General features: G+C 48.5%; 1 protein-coding gene across 1 annotated transcript in view; it reads right to left on the bottom strand.

The window, feature by feature from the left end:
- The window catches only part of LOC135571144 (rho guanine nucleotide exchange factor 39-like), a 108079-nt gene extending 87227 nt beyond the window's left edge, over window positions 1-20852 (bottom strand). The window contains exons 1-3 of the mRNA XM_065016938.1: window positions 20778-20852; window positions 13432-13617; window positions 4518-4612 (exon numbers count right to left, since the gene is read on the bottom strand). Of these exons, the coding sequence (XP_064873010.1) occupies window positions 4518-4612; window positions 13432-13581 (245 nt within the window). The 5' untranslated portion in view covers window positions 13582-13617; window positions 20778-20852. The remainder of the gene's footprint in view (window positions 1-4517; window positions 4613-13431; window positions 13618-20777) is intronic.
- Between the last annotated feature and the right edge of the window lie 585 nt (window positions 20853-21437).

Genomic DNA, 21437 nt, shown 5'->3' with positions numbered 1-21437 from the left:
TACCCTCTCTCCCTCAGTGACATATCCTGACATAATGTAAACGTAATATCATCAACCCTCTCTCCCTCAGTGGCATATCCTGACATAATGTAAACGTAATATCATCAACCCTCTCTCCCTCAGTGACATATCCTGACATAATGTAAACGTAATACATTACCCTCTCTCCCTCAGTGGCATATCCTGACATAATGTAAACGTAATGCATTAGCCTCTCTCCCTCAGTGACATATCCTGACATAATGTAAACGTAATGCATTACCCTCAGTGACATATCCTGACATAATGTAAACGTAATACATTACCCTCTCTCCCTCAGTGACATATCCTGACATAATGTAAAGGTTATACATTACCCTCTCTCCCTCAGTGACATATCCTGACATAATGTAAAGGTTATACATTACCCTCTCTCCCTCAGTGACATATCCTGACATAATGTAAACATAATACATTACCCTCTCTCCCTCAGTGACATATCCTGACATAATGTAAACGTAATGCATTACCCTCTCTCCCTCAGTGACATATCCTGACAATGTAAACGTAATACATTACCCTCTCTCCCTCAGTGACATATCATGACAATGTAAACGTTATACATTACCCTCTCTCCCTCAGTGACATATCCTGACAATGTAAACATTATACATTACCCTCTCTCCCTCAGTGACATATCCTGACATAATGTAAACGTAATGCATTACCCTCTCTCCCTCAGTGACATATCCTGACATAATGTAAACGTAATGCATTACCCTCTCTCCCTCAGTGACATATCCTGACATAATGTAAACGTAATACATTACCCTCTCTCCCTCAGTGACATATCCTGACATAATGTAAACGTAATGCATTACCCTCTCTCCCTCAGTGACATATCCTGACATAATGTAAACGTAATGCATTACCCTCTCTCCCTCAGTGACATATCCTGACATAATGTAAACGTAAATCATTACCCTCTCTCCCTCAGTGACATATCCTGACATAATGTAAAGGTTATACATTACCATCTCTCCCTCAGTGACATATCCTGACATAATGTAAAGGTTATACATTACCCTCTCTCCCTCAGTGACATATCCTGACATAATGTAAACGTAATACATTACCCTCTCTCCCTCAGTGACATATCCTGACATAATGTAAACGTAATATCATCAACCCTCTCTCCCTCAGTGGCATATCCTGACATAATGTAAACGTAATATCATCAACCCTCTCTCCCTCAGTGACATATCCTGACATAATGTAAACGTAATACATTACCCTCTCTCCCTCAGTGGCATATCCTGACATAATGTAAACGTAATGCATTAGCCTCTCTCCCTCAGTGACATATCCTGACATAATGTAAACGTAATGCATTACCCTCAGTGACATATCCTGACATAATGTAAACGTAATACATTACCCTCTCTCCCTCAGTGACATATCCTGACATAATGTAAAGGTTATACATTACCCTCTCTCCCTCAGTGACATATCCTGACATAATGTAAAGGTTATACATTACCCTCTCTCCCTCAGTGACATATCCTGACATAATGTAAACATAATACATTACCCTCTCTCCCTCAGTGACATATCCTGACATAATGTAAACGTAATGCATTACCCTCTCTCCCTCAGTGACATATCCTGACAATGTAAACGTAATACATTACCCTCTCTCCCTCAGTGACATATCATGACAATGTAAACGTTATACATTACCCTCTCTCCCTCAGTGACATATCCTGACAATGTAAACGTTATACATTACCCTCTCTCCCTCAGTGACATATCCTGACATAATGTAAACGTAATGCATTACCCTCTCTCCCTCAGTGGCATATCCTGACATAATGTAAACGTAATGCATTACCCTCTCTCCCTCAGTGACATATCCTGACATAATGTAAACGTAATACATTACCCTCTCTCCTCAGTGACATATCCTGACATAATGTAAACGTAATGCATTACCCTCTCTCCCTCAGTGACATATCCTGACATAATGTAAACGTAATACATTACCCTCTCTCCCTCAGTGACATATCCTGACATAATGTAAACATAATACATTACCCTCTCTCCCTCAGTGACATATCCTGACATAATGTAAACGTAATACATTACCCTCTCTCCCTCAGTGACATATCCTGACATAATGTAAAGGTTATACATTACCCTCTCTCCCTCAGTGACATATCCTGACATAATGTAAACGTAATGCATTACCCTCTCTCCCTCAGTGACATATCCTGACATAATGTAAACGTAATACATTACCCTCTCTCCCTCAGTGACATATCCTGACATAATGTAAACGTGATACATTACCCTCTCTCCCTCAGTGACATAATGTAAACATAATGCATTACCCTCTCTCCCTCAGTGACATATCCTGACATAATGTAATCGTAATACATTACCCTCTCTCCCTCAGTGACATATCCTGACATAATGTAAACGTAATGCATTACCCTCTCTCCCTCAGTGACATATCCTGACATAATGTAAACGTAATACATTACCCTCTCTCCCTCAGTGACATATCATGACATAATGTAAACGTAATACATTACCCTCTCTCCCTCAGTGACATATCCTGACATAATGTAAACGTAATACATTACCCTCTCTCCCTCAGTGACATATCCTGACATAATGTAAACGTAATACATTACCCTCTCTCCCTCAGTGACATATCCTGACAATGTAAAGGTTATACATTACCCTCTCTCCCTCAGTGACATATCCTGACAATGTAATCGTTATACATTACCCTCTCTCCCTCTGACATATCCTGACATAATGTAAACGTAATACATTATCGTCTCTCCCTCAGTGACGTGAATAAGTATTTTTCGTATTCTCAGAGCCCCTCAGCAGCCTCCACTGATAGAGACGCACCAGTTTATCCAATACAGTCACACTCTACCCACGTCCAAAATGACACCTTATTCCCTTTATAGAGCACTACATTGGACCAGGGCCCATAGTGCACTATATAGGGAGTGGTTTGGGACAGACCCTCAGTAATACACCCCTCTGTCTTCATCATGCCACTCTCAGGAAGAAAGCCTGTCAGTCTCAGAGTGGAGATGAGGACCTGTGGGACTCAACACCTGATCATTATTCAACACAGTACGATGCTCATTCTGTGAAGCTATAAAACACATGATTAAATAGAACACGACTATGTTGTAATGTCTACGGCTCTATTGGAACCAGACGGAACACAGAACACTACCAACACTCTAGAACACGACTATGTTGTAATGTCTACGGCTCTATTGGAACCAGACGGAACACAGAACACTACCAACACTCTAGAACACGACTATGTTGTAATGTCTACGGCTCTATTGGAACCATACGGAACACAGAACACTGCCAACACTCTAGAACACGACTATGTTGTAATGTCTACGGCTCTATTGGAACCATACGGAACACAGAACACTACCAACACTCTAGAACACGACTATGTTGTAATGTCTACGGCTCTATTGGAACCATACAGAACACAGAACACTACCAACACTCTAGAACACGACTATGTTGTAATGTCTACGGCTCTATTGGAACCATACGGAACACAGAACACTACCAACACTCTAGAACACGACTATGTTGTAATGTCTACGGCTCTATTGGAACCATACAGAACACAGAACACTACCAACACTCTAGAACACGACTATGTTGTAATGTCTACGGCTCTATTGGAACCATACGGAACACAGAACACTACCAACACTCTAGAACACGACTATGTTGTAATGTCTACGGCTCTATTGGAACCATACGGAACACAGAACACTACCAACACTCTAGAACACGACTATGTTGTAATGTCTACGGCTCTATTGGAACCAGACGGAACACAGAACACTACCAACACTCTAGAACACGACTATGTTGTAATGTCTACGGCTCTATTGGAACCATACGGAACACAGAACACTGCCAACACTCTAGAACACGACTATGTTGTCATGTCTACGGCTCTATTGGAACCATACGGAACACAGAACACTACCAAAACAGGGGGTACTCAACTCTGGCCCTACGGAGGTCTGGTTCTCTGTTCGACCTGGTGTCTGAGGTCTAAAAATCAGATCCTGATTAGATGCAGTAGAACTGGTTTCCAGGACCAGAGTTGAGTTGGAGGGTTCAAGAACATAGGTGGTTGTAGAAATCCAAATCTCACATTGTTGTCATTTACACACAGAGAGAGATATTAAACATGGCAAGGAGGAGAGCGGTTTGGGTTGGTTCACCTTGTTCATGCCGTCACGCTGGCCTGAAGGTTTTCAGTGAAGTCGGTGCATATTTGTTTATTTTCTTGAGGATATATTTTTTTTCTACATTTGGAATCGGGTTGTGTGTAGGCTTTCAGTAGACAAGGCCCTCAGCTGTCTGAGGCCTGTCAAACCAACACTCTGAACTACTAGTGAGAGCCAGGGAGGGTGCCAATTAATGTCCCCCCCCTCCCCATCATTAATTATTAAAGAGATACTTACTGGTTTACTGAATAGACGGATGGAATGGAACTAAAGATGCTTTCTCTAATGTCCTGCCTCAGGGTGCCTTTGGCCTTCAGAATCTCCACAAAGTACTGCAAGAGAGAGCACACACACACACACACACACACGCACACGCAGAGACGTACACACACACACAGAGACAAGAAAGAAGAACTTAGTATTTGTCTGGCCATTTGTCTATAGCTAAGCCTGTCTGCTATCTAGCTGCATTGGTTCCATTGGATTCCCATGAGACAAACGGTTTAGGAGATTACACCACCGACAACTCAATTACTCCTAGTCGTTTCCTACGTGTTTCCTACACGTTCACTAGACAGCAGGTGGACATGCCAAATGGCCTGTTTCCTACACGTTCATTAGACAGCAGGTGGACATGCCAAATGGCCTGTTTCCTATTGGTTCACTAGATAGCAGGTCGACATGCCAAATGGCCTGTTTCCTATTGGCCGCAGCCTCCGCGTCCCCAATGGTACTCTAGTCTGGGGTTGGCCGATTCTACCAACTCAATTACTCCTAGTCCGCGTCCCCAATGGTACTCTAGTCTGGGGTTGGTCGATTCTACCAACTCAATTACTCCTAGTCCGCGTCCCCAATGGTACTCTAGTCTGGGGTTGGTCGATTCTACCAACTCAATTACTCCTAGTCCGCGTCCCCAATGGTACTCTAGTCTGGGGTTGGTCGATTCTACCAACTCAATTACTCCTAGTCCGCGTCCCCAACGGTACTCTAGTCTGGGGTTGGTCGATTCTACCAACTCAATTACTCCTAGTCCGCGTCCCCAACGGTACTCTAGTCTGGGGTTGGTCGATTCTACCAACTCAATTACTCCTAGTCCGCGTCCCCAACGGTACTCTAGTCTGGGGTTGGTCGATTCTACCAACTCAATTACTCCTAGTCCGCGTCCCCAACGGTACTCTAGTCTGGGGTTGGTCGATTCTACCATTGCAGCATCTAAAAAAAAAAAAAGAAGTTTGAAATCGACAATGTTTGTGGGCCGTCGTCGACGGTGACGACATCGTGATGTCACAAACAACGGATTAGCATATCGGAACTTGACTGCAATACCGGAGTCTGGCAGCAGAGACAACAGAGCAGGTCGACGTGCCAAATGGCCTGTTTCCTATTGGCCGTAGCCTACACGTTCACTAGACAGCAGGTGGACATGCCAAATGGCCTGTTTCCTATTGGCCGTAGCCTACACGTTCACTAGACAGCAGGTCGACATGCCAAATGGCCTGTTTCCTATTGGCCGTAGCCTACACGTTCACTAGACAGCAGGTCGACGTGCCAAATGGCCTGTTTCCTATTGGTTCACTAGACAGCAGGTCGACATGCCAAATAGCCTGTTTCCTATTGGTTCACTAGACAGCAGGTCGACATGCCAAATGGCCTGTTTCCTATTGGCCGTAGCCTACACGTTCACTAGACAGCAGGTCGACATGCCAAATGGCCTGTTTCCTATTGGCCGTAGCCTACACGTTCACTAGACAGCAGGTCGACATGCCAAATGGCCTGTTTCCTATTGGCCGTAGCCTACACGTTCATTAGACAGCAGGTCGACATGCCAAATGGCCTGTTTCCTATTGGCCGTAGCCTCCACGTTCACTAGACAGCAGGTCGACATGCCAAATGGCCTGTTTCCTATTGGCCGTAGCCTCCACGTTCACTAGACAGCAGGTGGACATGCCAAATGGCCTGTTTCCTATTGGCCGTAGCCTACACGTTCATTAGACAGCAGGTCGACATGCCAAATGGCCTGTTTCCTATTGGCCGTAGCCTACACGTTCACTAGACAGCAGGTGGACATGCCAAATGGCCTGTTTCCTATTGGCCGTAGCCTACACGTTCATTAGACAGCAGGTCGACATGCCAAATGGCCTGTTTCCTATTTAGCCTACACGTTCACTAGACAGCAGGTGGACATGCCAAATGGCCTGTTTCCTATTGGCCGTAGCCTCCACGTTCACTAGACAGCAGGTGGACATGCCAAATGGCCTGTTTCCTATTGCCGTAGCCTCACGTTCATTAGACAGCAGGTGGACATGCCAAATGGCCTGTTTCCTATTGGCCGTAGCCTACACGTTCACTAGACAGCAGGTGGACATGCCAAATGGCCTGTTTCCTATTGGCCGTAGCCTACACGTTCATTAGACAGCAGGTGGACATGCCAAATGGCCTGTTTCCTATTGGCCGTAGCCTACACGTTCATTAGACAGCAGGTGGACATGCCAAATGGCCTGTTTCCTATTGGCCGTAGCCTCCACGTTCATTAGACAGCAGGTGGACATGCCAAATGGCCTGTTTCCTATTGGCCGTAGCCTCCACGTTCACTAGACAGCAGGTGGACATGCCAAATGGCCTGTTTCCTATTGGCCGTAGCCTCCACGTTCACTAGACAGCAGGTCGACATGCCAAATGGCCTGTTTCCTATTGGCCGTAGCCTCCACGTTCACTAGACAGCAGGTGGACATGCCAAATGGCCTGTTTCCTATTGGCCGTAGCCTACACGTTCATTAGACAGCAGGTGGACATGCCAAATGGCCTGTTTCCTATTGGCCGTAGCCTACACGTTCATTAGACAGCAGGTGGACATGCCAAATGGCCTGTTTCCTATTGGCCGTAGCCTACACGTTCATTAGACAGCAGGTGGACATGCCAAATGGCCTGTTTCCTATTGGCCGTAGCCTACACGTTCATTAGACAGCAGGTGGACATGCCAAATGGCCTGTTTCCTATTGGCCGTAGCCTACACGTTCATTAGACAGCAGGTGGACATGCCAAATGGCCTGTTTCCTATTGGCCGTAGCCTACACGTTCATTAGACAGCAGGTGGACATGCCAAATGGCCTGTTTCCTATTGGCCGTAGCCTACACGTTCATTAGACAGCAGGTGGACATGCCAAATGGCCTGTTTCCTATTGGCCGTAGCCTACACGTTCATTAGACAGCAGGTGGACATGCCAAATGGCCTGTTTCTATTGGCCGTAGCCTACACGTTCATTAGACAGCAGGTCGACATGCCAAATGGCCTGTTTCCTATTGGCCGTAGCCTACACGTTCATTAGACAGCAGGTGGACATGCCAAATGGCCTGTTTCCTATTGGCCGTAGCCTCCACGTTCATTAGACAGCAGGTGGACATGCCAAATGGCCTGTTTCCTATTGGCCGTAGCCTCCACGTTCACTAGACAGCAGGTGGACATGCCAAATGGCCTGTTTCCTATTGGCCGTAGCCTCCACGTTCATTAGACAGCAGGTCGACATGCCAAATGGCCTGTTTCCTATTGGCCGTAGCCTCCACGTTCACTAGACAGCAGGTGGACATGCCAAATGGCCTGTTTCCTATTGGCCGTAGCCTACACGTTCATTAGACAGCAGGTGGACATGCCAAATGGCCTGTTTCCTATTGGCCGTAGCCTACACGTTCATTAGACAGCAGGTGGACATGCCAAATGGCCTGTTTCCTATTGGCCGTAGCCTCCACGTTCATTAGACAGCAGGTGGACATGCCAAATGGCCTGTTTCCTATTGGCCGTAGCCTACACGTTCATTAGACAGCAGGTGGACATGCCAAATGGCCTGTTTCCTATTGGCCGTAGCCTCCACGTTCATTAGACAGCAGGTGGACATGCCAAATGGCCATGTAATCTGATTCATTATGATCTAGGATTTTTTTTTATTTCACCTTTATTTAACCAGGTAGGCTAGTTGAGAACACCTTTATTTAACCAGGTAGGCTAGTTGAGAACACCTTTATTTAACCAGGTAGGCTAGTTGAGAACACCTTTATTTAACCAGGTAGACTAGTTGAGAACACCTTTATTTAACCAGGTAGGCTAGTTGAGAACACCTTTATTTAACCAGGTAGACTAGTTGAGAACACCTTTATTTAACCAGGTAGGCTAGTTGAGAACACCTTTATTTAACCAGGTAGGCTAGTTGAGAACACCTTTATTTAACCAGGTAGACTAGTTGAGAACACCTTTATTTAACCAGGTAGGCTAGTTGAGAACACCTTTATTTAACCAGGTAGACTAGTTGAGAACACCTTTATTTAACCAGGTAGGCTAGTTGAGAACACCTTTATTTAACCAGGTAGGCTAGTTGAGAACACCTTTATTTAACCAGGTAGGCAAGTTGAGAACACCTTTATTTAACCAGGTAGGCTAGTTGAGAACACCTTTATTTAACCAGGTAGGCTAGTTGAGAACACCTTTATTTAACCAGGTAGGCTAGTTGAGAACACCTTTATTTAACCAGGTAGGCTAGTTGAGAACACCCTTTATTTAACCAGGTAGGCTAGTTGAGAACACCTTTATTTAACCAGGTAGGCTAGTTGAGAACACCTTTATTTAACCAGGTAGGCTAGTTGAGAACACCTTTATTTAACCAGGTAGGCTAGTTGAGAACACCTTTATTTAACCAGGTAGGCTAGTTGAGAACACCTTTATTTAACCAGGTAGGCTAGTTGAGAACACCTTTATTTAACCAGGTAGGCTAGTTGAGAACACCTTTATTTAACCAGGTAGGCTAGTTGAGAACACCTTTATTTAACCTAGGCTAGTTGAGAACACCTTTATTTAACCAGGTAGGCTAGTTGAGAACACCTTTATTTAACCAGGTAGGCTAGTTGAGAACACCTTTATTTAACCAGGTAGGCTAGTTGAGAACACCTTTATTTAACCAGGTAGGCTAGTTGAGAACACCTTTATTTAACCAGGTAGGCTAGTTGAGAACACCTTTATTTAACCAGGTAGGCTAGTTGAGAACACCTTTATTTAACCAGGTAGGCTAGTTGAGAACACCTTTATTTAACCAGGTAGGCTAGTTGAGAACAAGTTCTCATTTACAATTGCGACCTGGCCAAGATAAAGCAAAGCAGTTCGACACATACAACGACACAGAGTTACACATGGAGTAAAACAAAACATACAGTCAATAATACAGTAAAAAAACAAAACAAAAAAAACAAGTCTATATACAATGTGAGCAAATTAGGTGAGAAGGGAGGTAAAGGCAAAAAAGGCCATGGTGGCAAAGTAAATACAATATAGCAAGTAAAATACTGGAATGGTAGTTTTGCAATGGAAGAATGTGCAAAGTAGAAATAAAAATAATGGGGTGCAAAGGAGCAAAATAAATAAATAAATTAAATACAGTTGGGAAAGAGGTAGTTGTTTGGGCTAAATTATAGGTGGGCTATGTACAGGTGCAGTAATCTGTAAGATGCTCTGACAGTTGGTGCTTAAAGCTAGTGAGGGAGATAAGTGTTTCCAATTTAAGAGATTTTTGTAGTTCGTTCCAGTCATTGACAAAACGGATAGCACTGTGATAGACTGCATCCAATTTGTTGAGTAGGGTATTGGAGGCTATTTTGTAAATGACATCGCCAAAGTCGAGGATTGGTAGGATGGTCAATTTTACAAGGGTATGTTTGGCAGCATGAGTGAAGGATGCTTTGTTGCGAAATAGGAAGCCAATTCTAGATTTAACTTTGGATTGGAGATGTTTGATATGGGTCTGGAAGGAGAGTTTACAGTCTAACCAGACACCTAAGTATTTGTAGTTGTCCACGTATTCTAAGTCAGAGCCGTCCAGAGTAGTGATGTTGGACAGGCGGGTAGGTGCAGGTAACGATCGGTTGAAGAGCATGCATTTAGTTTTACTTGTATTTAAGAGCAATTGGAGGCCACGGAAGGAGAGTTGTATGGCATTGAAGCTTGCCTGGAGGGTTGTTAACACAGTGTCCAAAGAAGGGCCGGAAGTATACAGAATGGTGTCGTCTGCGTAGAGGTGGATCAGAGACTCACCAGCAGCAAGAGCGACCTCATTGATGTATACAGAGAAGAGAGTCGGTCAAGAATTGAACCCTGTGGCACCCCCATAGAGACTGCCAGAGGTCCGGACAGCAGACCCTCCGATTTGACACACTGAACTCTATCAGAGAAGTAGTTGGTGAACCAGGCGAGGCAATCATTTGAGAAACCAAGGCTGTCGAGTCTGCCGATGAGGATGTGGTGGTTGACAGAGTCGAAAGCCTTGGCCAGATCAATGAATACGGCTGCACAGTAATGTTTCTTATCGATGGCGGTTAAGATATCGTTTAGGACCTTGAGCGTGGCTGAGGTGCACCCATGACCAACTCTGAAACCAGATTGCATAGCAGAGAAGGTATGGTGAGATTCGAAATGGTCGGTAATCTGTTTGTTGACTTGGCTTTCGAAGACCTTAGAAAGGCATGGTAGGATAGATATAGGTCTGTAGCAGTTTGGGTCAAGAGTGTCCCCCCTTTGAAGAGGGGGATGACCGCAGCTGCTTTCCAATCTTTGGGAATCTCAGATGACACGAAAGAGAGGTTGAACAGGCTAGTAATAGGGGTGGCAACAATTTCGGCAGATAATTTTAGAAAGAAAGGGTCCAGATTGTCTAGCCCGGCTGATTTGTAGGGGTCCAGATTTTTCAGCTCTTTCAGAACTTCAGCTGAATGGATTTGGGAGAAGGAGAAATGGGGAAGGCTTGGGCGAGTTGCTGTTGGGGTGCAGTGCTGTTGACCGGGGTAGGAGTTGCCAGGTGGAAAGCATGGCCAGCCGTAGAAAAATGCTTATTGAAATTCTCAATTATGGTGGATTTATCAGTGGTGACAGTGTTTCCTATCTTCAATGCAGTGGGCAGCTGGGAGGAGGTGTTCTTATTCTCCATGGACTTTACAGTGTCCCAGAACTTTTTAGAGTTAGTGTTGCAGGAAGCAAATTTCTGCTTGAAAAAGCTAGCCTTGGCTTTTCTAACTGCCTGTGTATAACGGTTTCTAGCTTCCCTGAACAGCTGCATATCACGGGGGCTGTTCGATGCTAATGCAGAACGCCATAGGATGTTTTTGTGTTGGTTAAGGGCAGTCAGGTCTGGGGAGAACCAAGGGCTATATCTGTTCCTGGTTCTAAATTTCTTGAATGGGGCATGTTTATTTAAGATTGTTAGGAAGGCATTTTTAAAAAATATCCAGGCATCCTCTACTGACGGGATGAGATCAATATCCTTCCAGGACACCCCGGCCAGGTCGATTAGAAAGGCCTGCTCGCTGAAGTGTTTCAGGGAGCGTTTTACAGTGATCATTTACAGCAATGAGGCAGTGATCGCTGAGATCTTGGTTGAAGACAGCAGAGGTGTATTTAGAGGGGAAGTTGGTTAGGATGATATCTATGAGGGTGCCCGTGTTTAAGGCTTTGGGGGGGTACCTGGTAGGTTCATTGATAATTTGTGTGAGATTGAGGGCATCAAGTTTAGATTGTAGGATGGCTGGGGTGTTAAGCATGTTCCAGTTTAGGTCGCCTAGCAGCACGAGCTCTGCAGATAGATGGGGGGCAATCAGTTCACATATGGTGTCCAGAGCACAGCTGGGGGCAGAGGGTGGTCTATAGCAGGCGGCAACGGTGAGAGACTTGTTTTTAGAGAGGTGGATTTTTAAAAGTAGAAGTTCAAATTGTTTGGGTACAGACCTGGATAGTAGGACAGAACTCTGCAGGCTATCTTTGCAGTAGATTGCAGGTCCCCCCCCCCCCCCCCCATCTATGTAATCTGATTCATTATGATCTAGGATCAGGCCCCCCCATCTATGTAATCTGATTCATTATGATCTAGGATCAGGCCCCCCCATCTATGTAATCTGATTCATTATGATCTAGGATCAGCCCCCCTCTATGTAATCTGATTCATTATGATCTAGGATCAGGCCCCCCCCATCTATGTAATCGGATTCATTATGATCGAGGATCAGTCCCCCCCCATCTATGTAATCTGACTCATTATGATCTAGGATCAGGTACCCCCCCTCCTCCTCCTCTATGTAATCTGATTCAATATGATCTAGGATCAGGTACCCCCCCCCCCCTCCTCCTCCTCTATGTAATCTGATTCATTATGATCTAGGATCAGGCCCCCCATCTATGTAATCTGATTCATTATGATCTAGGATCAGGTCCCCCTCTATGTAATCTGATTCATTATGATCTAGGACCCCCTCCCCCTCTATGTAATCTGATTCATTATGATCTAGGATCAGGGCCCCCCTCCCCCTCTATGTAATCTGATTCATTATGATCTAGGATCAGACCCCCCTCTATGTAATCTGATTCATTATGATCTAGGATCAGGGCCCCCCTCCCCTCTCCCCCTCTATGTAATCTGATTCATTATGATCTAGGATCAGGGCCCCCCCTCTATGTAATCTGATTCATTATGATCTAGGATCAGGGCCCCCCTCTATGTAATCTGATTCATTATGATCTAGGATCAGGTCCCCCCTCTATGTAATCTGATTCATTATGATCTAGGACCCCCCCTCCCCCTCTATGTAATCTGATTCATTATGATCTAGGATCAGCCACCCCCCACCCCCAGCAAGGCGGACAAATCTGCCGTTATGCCCTTGAGCAAGGCAGTTAACGCCCAACATCAACTGGGCGTGGATGAGGATGAGGAAGACATTTCTGTTGAACGCATTCAGTTGTACAATTGACTAGGTATCCCCTTTCCGGTTCCTGTTTCCTGTTTCAGCAGACAAATGGTCGAGTCCCAAAATGGCCCCCTATTCTACACATAGTTCACTACTGTTGAACAGAGCCCCATGGGTCCACATCAAAACTAGAACACAATATAGGGAATAGGGTGTAATTTGGCCCATATGACACTATAAATAGCAGGTAGGGAATAGGGTGTAATTTGGCCCATATGACACTATAAATAGCAGGTAGGGAATAGGGTGTAATTTGGGACATATGACAGTATAAATAGCAGGTAGGGAATAGGGTGTAATTTGGGACATATGACAGTATAAATAGCAGGTAGGGAATAGGGTGTAATTTGGCCCATATAATTGCAGGTCGCTGTTCACATACCGTGTTGACTAGTTGTAGTTGTTTACAGTATTTCTGTTCAGTTTGGACCAGAGCCCTGACTGTACGGGTTCTCTTCCTCTCCCACTTCTCTCTCTGCTCCTGGACACTACGGCTGCCGGGCGGGCCCACGGGTGTGGGGGAGAAACTCATGGTCTTACTGGGGCGGACACTGACCTCAGATCAGAACTGTAGACAGATGAAATCATTAGGGGGAGAAAATCATGGTCTTACTGGGGCGGACACTGACCTCAGATCAGAACTGTAGAGAATAAAACATTGGACATTTTCCTGACTTTTTCCAAAACATTACAGGTTTCTAAAATTCACTAGGCCTAGAAATGTCACCTGAAGTTTGTGAAAAAAACTATATCCAACAGCAATATTGACAATCACACTAATATTCTTTACATTGTCAAGGAATAAGTATTTCATAGAGCTCAATAACCAATAGTATTGCAGAAGACCCAAGGACACAGTGTTGAGGAAGGAACTGTGGTTGGTGATGCAATTAGTCCTCCCTCGCACGCTCGCTCTCTGACCCAGTCCTCCCTCGCACGCTCACTCTCTGACCCAGTCCTCCCTCGCACGCTCACTCTCTGACCCAGTCCGTCCTCTCTCCCTCTCTCTCTGACCCAGTCCGTCCTCTCTCCCTCTCTCTCTGACCCAGTCCGTCCTCTCTCCCTCTCTCTCTGACCCAGTCCGTCCTCTCTCCCTCTCTCTCTGACCCAGTCCGTCTCTCTCCCTCTCTCTCTGACCCAGTCCGTCCCTCTCTCTCTCTGACCCAGTCCGTCCTCTCCCTCTCTCTCTGACCCAGTCCGTCCTCTCTCCCTCTCTCTCTGACCCAGTCCGTCCTCTCTCCCTCTCTCTCTGACCCAGTCCGTCCTCTCTCCCTCTCTCTGACCCAGTCCGTCCTCTCTCCCTCTCTCTCTGACCCAGTCCGTCCTCTCTCCCTCTCTCTCTGACCCAGTCCGTCCTCTCTCCCTCTCTCTCTGACCCAGTCCGTCCTCTCTCTCTGACCCAGTCCGTCCTCTCTCTCTGACCCAGTCCGTTCTCTCTCTCTGACCCAGTCTGTTCTCTCTCCCTCTCTCTCTGACCCAGTCTGTCCTCTCTCCCTCTCTCTCTGACCCAGTCCGTCCTCTCTCTCTCTGACCCAGTCCGTCCTCTCTCTCTCTGACCCAGTCCGTCCTCTCTCTCTCTGACCCAGTCCGTCCTCTCTCTCTCTGACCCAGTCCGTCCTCTCTCTCTCTGACCCAGTCCGTCCTCTCTCCCTCTCTCTCTGACCCAGTCCGTCCTCTCTCCCTCTCTCTCTGACCCAGTACGTCCTCTCTCCCTCTCTCTCTGACCCAGTCCGTCCTCTCTCCCTCTCTCTCTCTGACCCAGTCCGTCCTCTCTCCCTCTCTCTCTGACCCAGTCCGTCCACTCTCCCTCTCTCTCGGACCCAGTCCGTCCTCTCTCCCTCTCTCTCTGACCCAGTCCGTCCTCTCTCTCTCTGACCCAGTCCGTCCTCTCTCTCTCTGACCCAGTCCGTCCTCTCTCTCTCTCTCTGACCCAGTCCGTCCTCTCTCCCTCTCTCTCTGACCCAGTCTGTCCTCTCTCTCTGACCCAGTCCGTCCTCTCTCCCTCTCTCTCTGACCCAGTCCGTCCTCTCTCCCTCTCTCTCTGACCCAGTACGTCCTCTCTCCCTCTCTCTCTGACCCAGTCCGTCCTCTCTCTCTCTGACCCAGTCCGTCCTCTCTCTCTCTGACCCAGTCCGTCCTCTCTCTCTCTGACCCAGTCCGTCCTCTCTCTCTCTGACCCAGTCCGTCCTCTCTCTCTCTGACCCAGTCCGTCCTCTCTCTCTCTGACCCAGTCCGTCCTCTCTCCCTCTCTCTCTGACCCAGTCCGTCCTCTCTCCCTCTCTCTCTGACCCAGTACGTCCTCTCTCCCTCTCTCTCTGACCCAGTCCGTCCTCTCTCCCTCTCTCTCTCTCTGACCCAGTCCGTCCTCTCTCCCTCTCTCTCTGACCCAGTCCGTCCACTCTCCCTCTCTCTCGGACCCAGTCCGTCCTCTCTCCCTCTCTCTCTGACCCAGTCCGTCCTCTCTCTCTCTGACCCAGTCCGTCCTCTCTCTCTCTGACCCAGTCCGTCCTCTCTCTCTCTCTCTGACCCAGTCCGTCCTCTCTCCCTCTCTCTCTGACCCAGTCTGTCCTCTCTCTCTGACCCAGTCCGTCCACTCTCCCTCTCTCTCGGACCCAGTCCGTCCTCTCTCCCTCTCTCTCTGACCCAGTCCGTCCTCTCTCTCTCTGACCCAGTCCGTCCTCTCTCTCTCTGACCCAGTCCGTCCTCTCTCTCTCTCTCTGACCCAGTCCGTCCTCTCTCCCTCTCTCTCTGACCCAGTCTGTCCTCTCTCTCTGACCCAGTCCGTCCTCTCTCCCTCTCTCTCTGACCCAGTCCGTCCTCTCTCCCTCTCTCTCTGACCCAGTCTCTCTCTCTCTCTCTGACCCAGTCCCTCTCTCTCTGACCCAGTCCGTCTCTCTCTCTCTGACCCAGTCCGTCCTCTCTCTCTCTGACCCAGTCCGTCCTCTCTCTCTCTGACCCAGTCCGTCCTCTCTCTCTCTGATCCAGTCCGTCCTCTCTCTCTCTCTCTGACCCAGTCCGTCCTCTCTCTCTCTCTCTGACCCAGTCCGTCCTCTCTCCCTCTCTCTCTGACCCAGTCCGTCCTCTCTCTCTGACCCAGTCCGTCCTCTCTCTCTGACCCAGTCCGTCCTCTCTCTCTGACCCAGTCCGTCCTCTCTCTCTCTGACCCAGTCCGTCCTCTCTCTCTGACCCAGTCCGTCCTCTCTCTCCCTCTGACCCAGTCCGTCCTCTCTCTCCCTCTGACCCAGTCCGTCCTCTCTCTCCCTCTGACCCAGTCCGTCCTCTCTCTCCCTCTGACCCAGTCCGTCCTCTCTCTCCTCTGACCCAGTCCGTCCTCTCTCTCCCTCTGACCCAGTCCGTCCTCTCTCTCCCTCTGACCCAGTCCGTCCTCTCTCTCCCTCTGACCCAGTCCGTCCTCTCTCTCCCTCTGACCCAGTCCGTCCTCTCTCTCCCTCTGACCCAGTCCGTCCCTCTCTCTCCCTCTGACCCAGTCCGTCCTCTCTCTCCCTCTGACCCAGTCCGTCCTCTCTCTCCCTCGGACCCAGTCCGTCCTCTCTCTCCCTCGGACCCAGTCCGTCCCTCTCTCTCCCTCGGACCCAGTCCGTCCTCTCTCTCCCTCGGACCCAGTCCGTCCTCTCTCTCCCTCGGACCCAGTCCGTCCTCTCTCTCCCTCGGACCCAGTCCGTCCTCTCTCTCCCTCGGACCCAGTCCGTCCTCTCTCTCCCTCGGACCCAGTCCGTCCTCTCTCTCCCTCGGACCCAGTCCGTCCTCTCTCTCCCTCGGACCCAGTCCGTCCTCTCTCTCTCTCGGACCCAGTCCGTCCTCTCTCTCCCTCGGACCCAGTCCGTCCTCTCTCTCCTCGGACCCAGTCCGTCCTCTCTCTCCCTCGGACCCAGTCCGTCCTCTCTCTCCTCGGACCCAGTCCGTCCTCTCTCTCCCTCGGACCCAGTCCGTCCTCTCTCTCCCTCGGACCCAGTCCGTCCTCTCTCTCCCTCGGACCCAGTCCGTCCTCTCTCCCTCTGACCCAGTCCGTCCTCTCTCCCTCTGACCCAGTCCGTCCTCTCTCCCTCTGACCCAGTCCGTCCTCTCTCCCTCTGACCCAGTCCGTCCTCTCTCCCTCTGACCCAGTCCGTCCTCTCTCCCTCTGACCCAGTCCGTCCTCTCTCCCTCTGACCCAGTCCGTCCTCTCTCCCTCTGACCCAGTCCGTCCTCTCTCCCTCTGACCCAGTCCGTCCTCTCTCCCTCTGACCCAGTCCGTCCTCTCTCCCTCTGACCCAGTCCGTCCTCTCTCCCTCTGACCCAGTCTGTCCTCTCTCCCCCTCCCAGAAAGGCCCTCTGTGTGTCATTGATCAGACCCTGTTGTTTACAGTGTGTTAGTTAGTGGAAGGCTGTCGTTGACACTCGGGCACCCTGGGAGATGTCACTGGGGTTAATTGCTGCTAAAGTGCTGCCCTCAGACTAAGTAATGGCCCAGGATTCTAACGCTCGTCCCAAATGACACCCTATTCCCTATATAGTGCACTATGGGCCCTGGTCTAAAGTAGTGCACTATAAAAAGGGAATAGGGTGCCATTTGGGACACACACCCAGGTGTCTCAGCCTGCTCCGTGGTGCTACAGAGGAGATGACACTAATGAGGGAGTCCAGGGAGGATTCCTAGTTCAGGGACAACAAGGGGAGAGGAGGGAGTCAGAGATGGGGAGATAGCACTGGGTTACACACACACACACACACACACACAGAGAGAGAGAGAAAGGGGACATGAGGGGAGAGGATTAAGTCAGAGATAGCACTGGGTTACACACACACGCAGAGAGAGAGAAAGGGGACATGAGGGGAGAGGATGGAGTCAGAGATAACACTGGGTTACACACAGACACAGAGAGAGAGAAAGGGGACATGAGAGGAGAGAGAAAGGGAGGACACCTCTTAGCCAATAAGAAGCAGGCATGTGTGTCTTCTATTCCACCTTGTGTTATGACACGTTGGAGGTCTTCCCCATTAGCAGTAAAAACCTTTTCAGACTGTACGTCAGATTCAGTCTATTACGATCATCACGTCACACTGTGCGATGGAACCAGATTCAAATCTGGATATCAGCTTGGCCAGATTGTAAATGACAAAATTGAAGCAAAAATCGTATGTTCTGCGATTGGCTTGCGAGGCAAGGTCAACTGACACGGGCTAGGTCGACTCAAATGTAGCCAATGTATTAATTACTCAAATGTAGCTAGATCGCTAATCCAGAGTCGTACCGTTGCCTCAATGTGGCAGGCTTGTCCAGATCATGGCATATGTAGCTCTTAAGTTATCAAAAACATTGTGCCAGGTTAAGCATAAACTAAACACAGACCTTTTAAAAAATATAATTCACCTTTCTTTAACCAGGTAGGCTAGTTGAGAACAAGTTCTCATTTACAACTGCGACCTGGCCAAGATAAAGCAAAGCAGTGCGACACAAACAACAACAGAGTTACACATGGAATAAACAAACATACAGTCAATAACACAATAGAAGAATAAAGGTCTACCTTATTTTAAATCAAATCAATTTATAAAGCCCATCGTACATCAGCTGATATCTCAAAGTGCTGTACAGAAACCCAGCCTAAAACCCCCAAACAGCAAACAATGCAGGTGTAGAAGCACGGTGGCGATGCAGGTGTAGAAGCACGGTGGCGATGCAGGTGTAGAAGCACGGTGGCCATGCAGGTGTAGAAGCACGGTGGCCATGCAGGTGTAGAAGCACGGTGGCCATGCAGGTGTAGAAGCACGGTGGCCATGCAGGGTGAAGAACACGGTGGCCATGCAGGTGTAGAAGCACGGTGGCCATGCAGGTGTAGAAGCACGGTGGCCGGTGCAGGTGTAGGTGTAGCACGGTGGCCGTGCAGGTGTAGAAGCACGGTGGCGGTGCAGGTGTAGAAGCAGAAGCACAGGTGGCGGTGCAGGTGTGAACACGGTGGCGGTGCAGGTGTAGAAGCACACATGCAGGTGGCACGGTGGCCATGCAGGTGTAGAAGCACGGTGGCCATGCAGGTGTAGAAGCACGGTGTATCTAGAAGCACGGTGGCAATGCAGGTGTAGAAGCACGGTGGCCATGCAGGTGTAGAAGCACGGTGGCCATGCAGGTGTAGAAGCACGGTGGCCATGCAGGTGTAGAAGCACGGTGGCCATGCAGGTGTAGAAGCACGGTGGCCATGCAGGTGTAGAAGCACGGTGGCCATGCAGGTGTAGAAGCACGGTGGCCATGCAGGTGTAGAAGCACGGTGGCCATGCAGGTGTAGAAGCACGGTGGCCATGCAGGTGTAGAAGCACGGTGGCCATGCAGGTGTAGAAGCACGGTGGCCATGCAGGTGTAGAAGCACGGTGGCCATGCAGGTGTAGAAGCACGGTGGCCGTGCAGGTGTAGAAGCACGGTGGCCGTGCAGGTGTAGAAGCACGGTGGCGTTGCAGGTAGAGAGGCACGGTGGCCGTGCAGGTGTGAAACACGGTGGCCGTGCAGGTGTAGAAGCACGCACGGTGGCCGTGCAGGTGTAGAAGCACGGTGGCGGTGCAGGTGTAGAAGCACGGTGGCGGTGCAGGTGTAGAAGCACGGTGGCCATGCAGGTGTAGAAGCACGGTGGCCATGCAGGTGTAGAAGCACGGTGGCCATGCAGGTGTAGAAGCACGGTGGCCATGCAGGTGTAGAAGCACGGTGGCCATGCAGGTGTAGAAGCACGGTGGCCATGCAGGTGTAGAAGCACGGTGGCCATGCAGGTGTAGAAGCACGGTGGCCATGCAGATGTAGAAGCACGGTGGCCATGCAGGTGTAGAAGCACGGTGGCCATGCAGGTGTAGAAGCACGGTGGCCATGCAGGTGTAGAAGCACGGTGGCCATGCAGGTGTAGAAGCACGGTGGCCATGCAGGTGTAGAAGCACGGTGGCCATGCAGGTGTAGAAGCACGGTGGCCATGCAGGTGTAGAAGCACGGTGGCCATGCAGGTGTGGCACGGTGGATGCAGGTGTAGAAGCACGGTGGCGATGCAGGTGTAGAAGCACGGTGGCGATGCAGGTGTAGAAGCACGGTGGCGATGCAGGTGTAGAAGCACGGTGGCCGTGCAGGTGTAGAAGCACGGTGGCCGTGCAGGTGTAGAAGCACGGTGGCCGTGCAGGTGTAGAAGCACGGTGGCGATGCAGGTGTAGAAGCACGGTGGCGATGCAGGTGTAGAAGCACCCTTAAGGGTTTCTAAACGTCTGTTATTGGAAATGTAATGTTGGAAAAACATGTTTGACCCTTAGGTTTTATGAGTTATGGCTGTGGTACTCTATTCAAAGACCATGGCGGAAGTCGGCTCAAAACAACAGTGACGCAAGAGAATGTGGAATGAGTGGGATTCTGTGTTCACACGTTTACAAGTGATTCCTTTTGATAAACACGACTTATCTGCATTCCAAATGAAAAGTCGTTTGGAAAAAGGAGATGCGTTTCAGGACGATGCATCATGCTGCCTTGTTGACAACATAACCGAGCAGATTACTGTTCAATTTGAGAAGGGCACTCCTGTTTAGCTTTAACTAACAAACAAACAGTGAACGTAGCTAGCCCTGTTTTCTGCAAAGTTCCACGACAACGTCGAGGAAAGCAACATGGTTAAAAATAGCGACTGGAATGTGACTTGAATTACACATTTACAGCGATAAAACTGTACACACGACATTAAAATGTTGCTTAGGTTGAAAATATAAACTAACCTGTCAATGTCTTCGTATCTTTTCAAAATTGAACTCCAGGCGCTCTTTTCGGGCTGCTGTTTCTTCCGGGTTGTCGAGCGACGCTATTGGCTCCCGGTCCCCCAGGGGCTATGGAAACGGACCCGCCCAGCCTTGTGACGTGGCAGGGCGTCAACAAGGCAGCGTGTTGCGACGTCCAGAAACACGTCTCTTTTCCACACCATATATATGGTCGACTTTTACAGGTAAATGCAGCGTTTTAATCAAAAACAATCACTTTTGCAATGTGAAAACACAGAATCCGAACTCATTTACCAGGGGTTGCGGAGTAACAGATTACATGTCATCTAAGTAGGATTTTTTTTTAATAATTTACATTACCAGAAAATAATATTGTAATCGGATTACAGATACTTTTGAAAAACAGGATGTTTACTTTTAAATTTAGAAAGGATGTTTGTGGAAAAAAAATACATTACGACACCTTTCTGTTTTCTCAATGACATTCAATTCAGCATTGGAGAAAAAAAAACGACCGCAAATGTAAATTTGTTCCACCTGAGCGATTCTAACCACAAGTTAGAGACCACTGTGATGACACACGGCGTGTTTGATGGATCCTGTCTTCAAATGCTACTTAAAGTGGAACTGACAGCACTTTAACAGCATGACATCTTGTTC

Source organism: Oncorhynchus nerka, unplaced genomic scaffold, assembly GCF_034236695.1.
Source record: "Oncorhynchus nerka isolate Pitt River unplaced genomic scaffold, Oner_Uvic_2.0 unplaced_scaffold_731, whole genome shotgun sequence".
In the NCBI taxonomy this organism is placed as follows: Eukaryota; Metazoa; Chordata; class Actinopteri; order Salmoniformes; family Salmonidae; genus Oncorhynchus; species Oncorhynchus nerka.
Note: the sequence above shows the minus strand (reverse complement) of the source record. Positions and strands in the feature narration are given on the sequence as shown.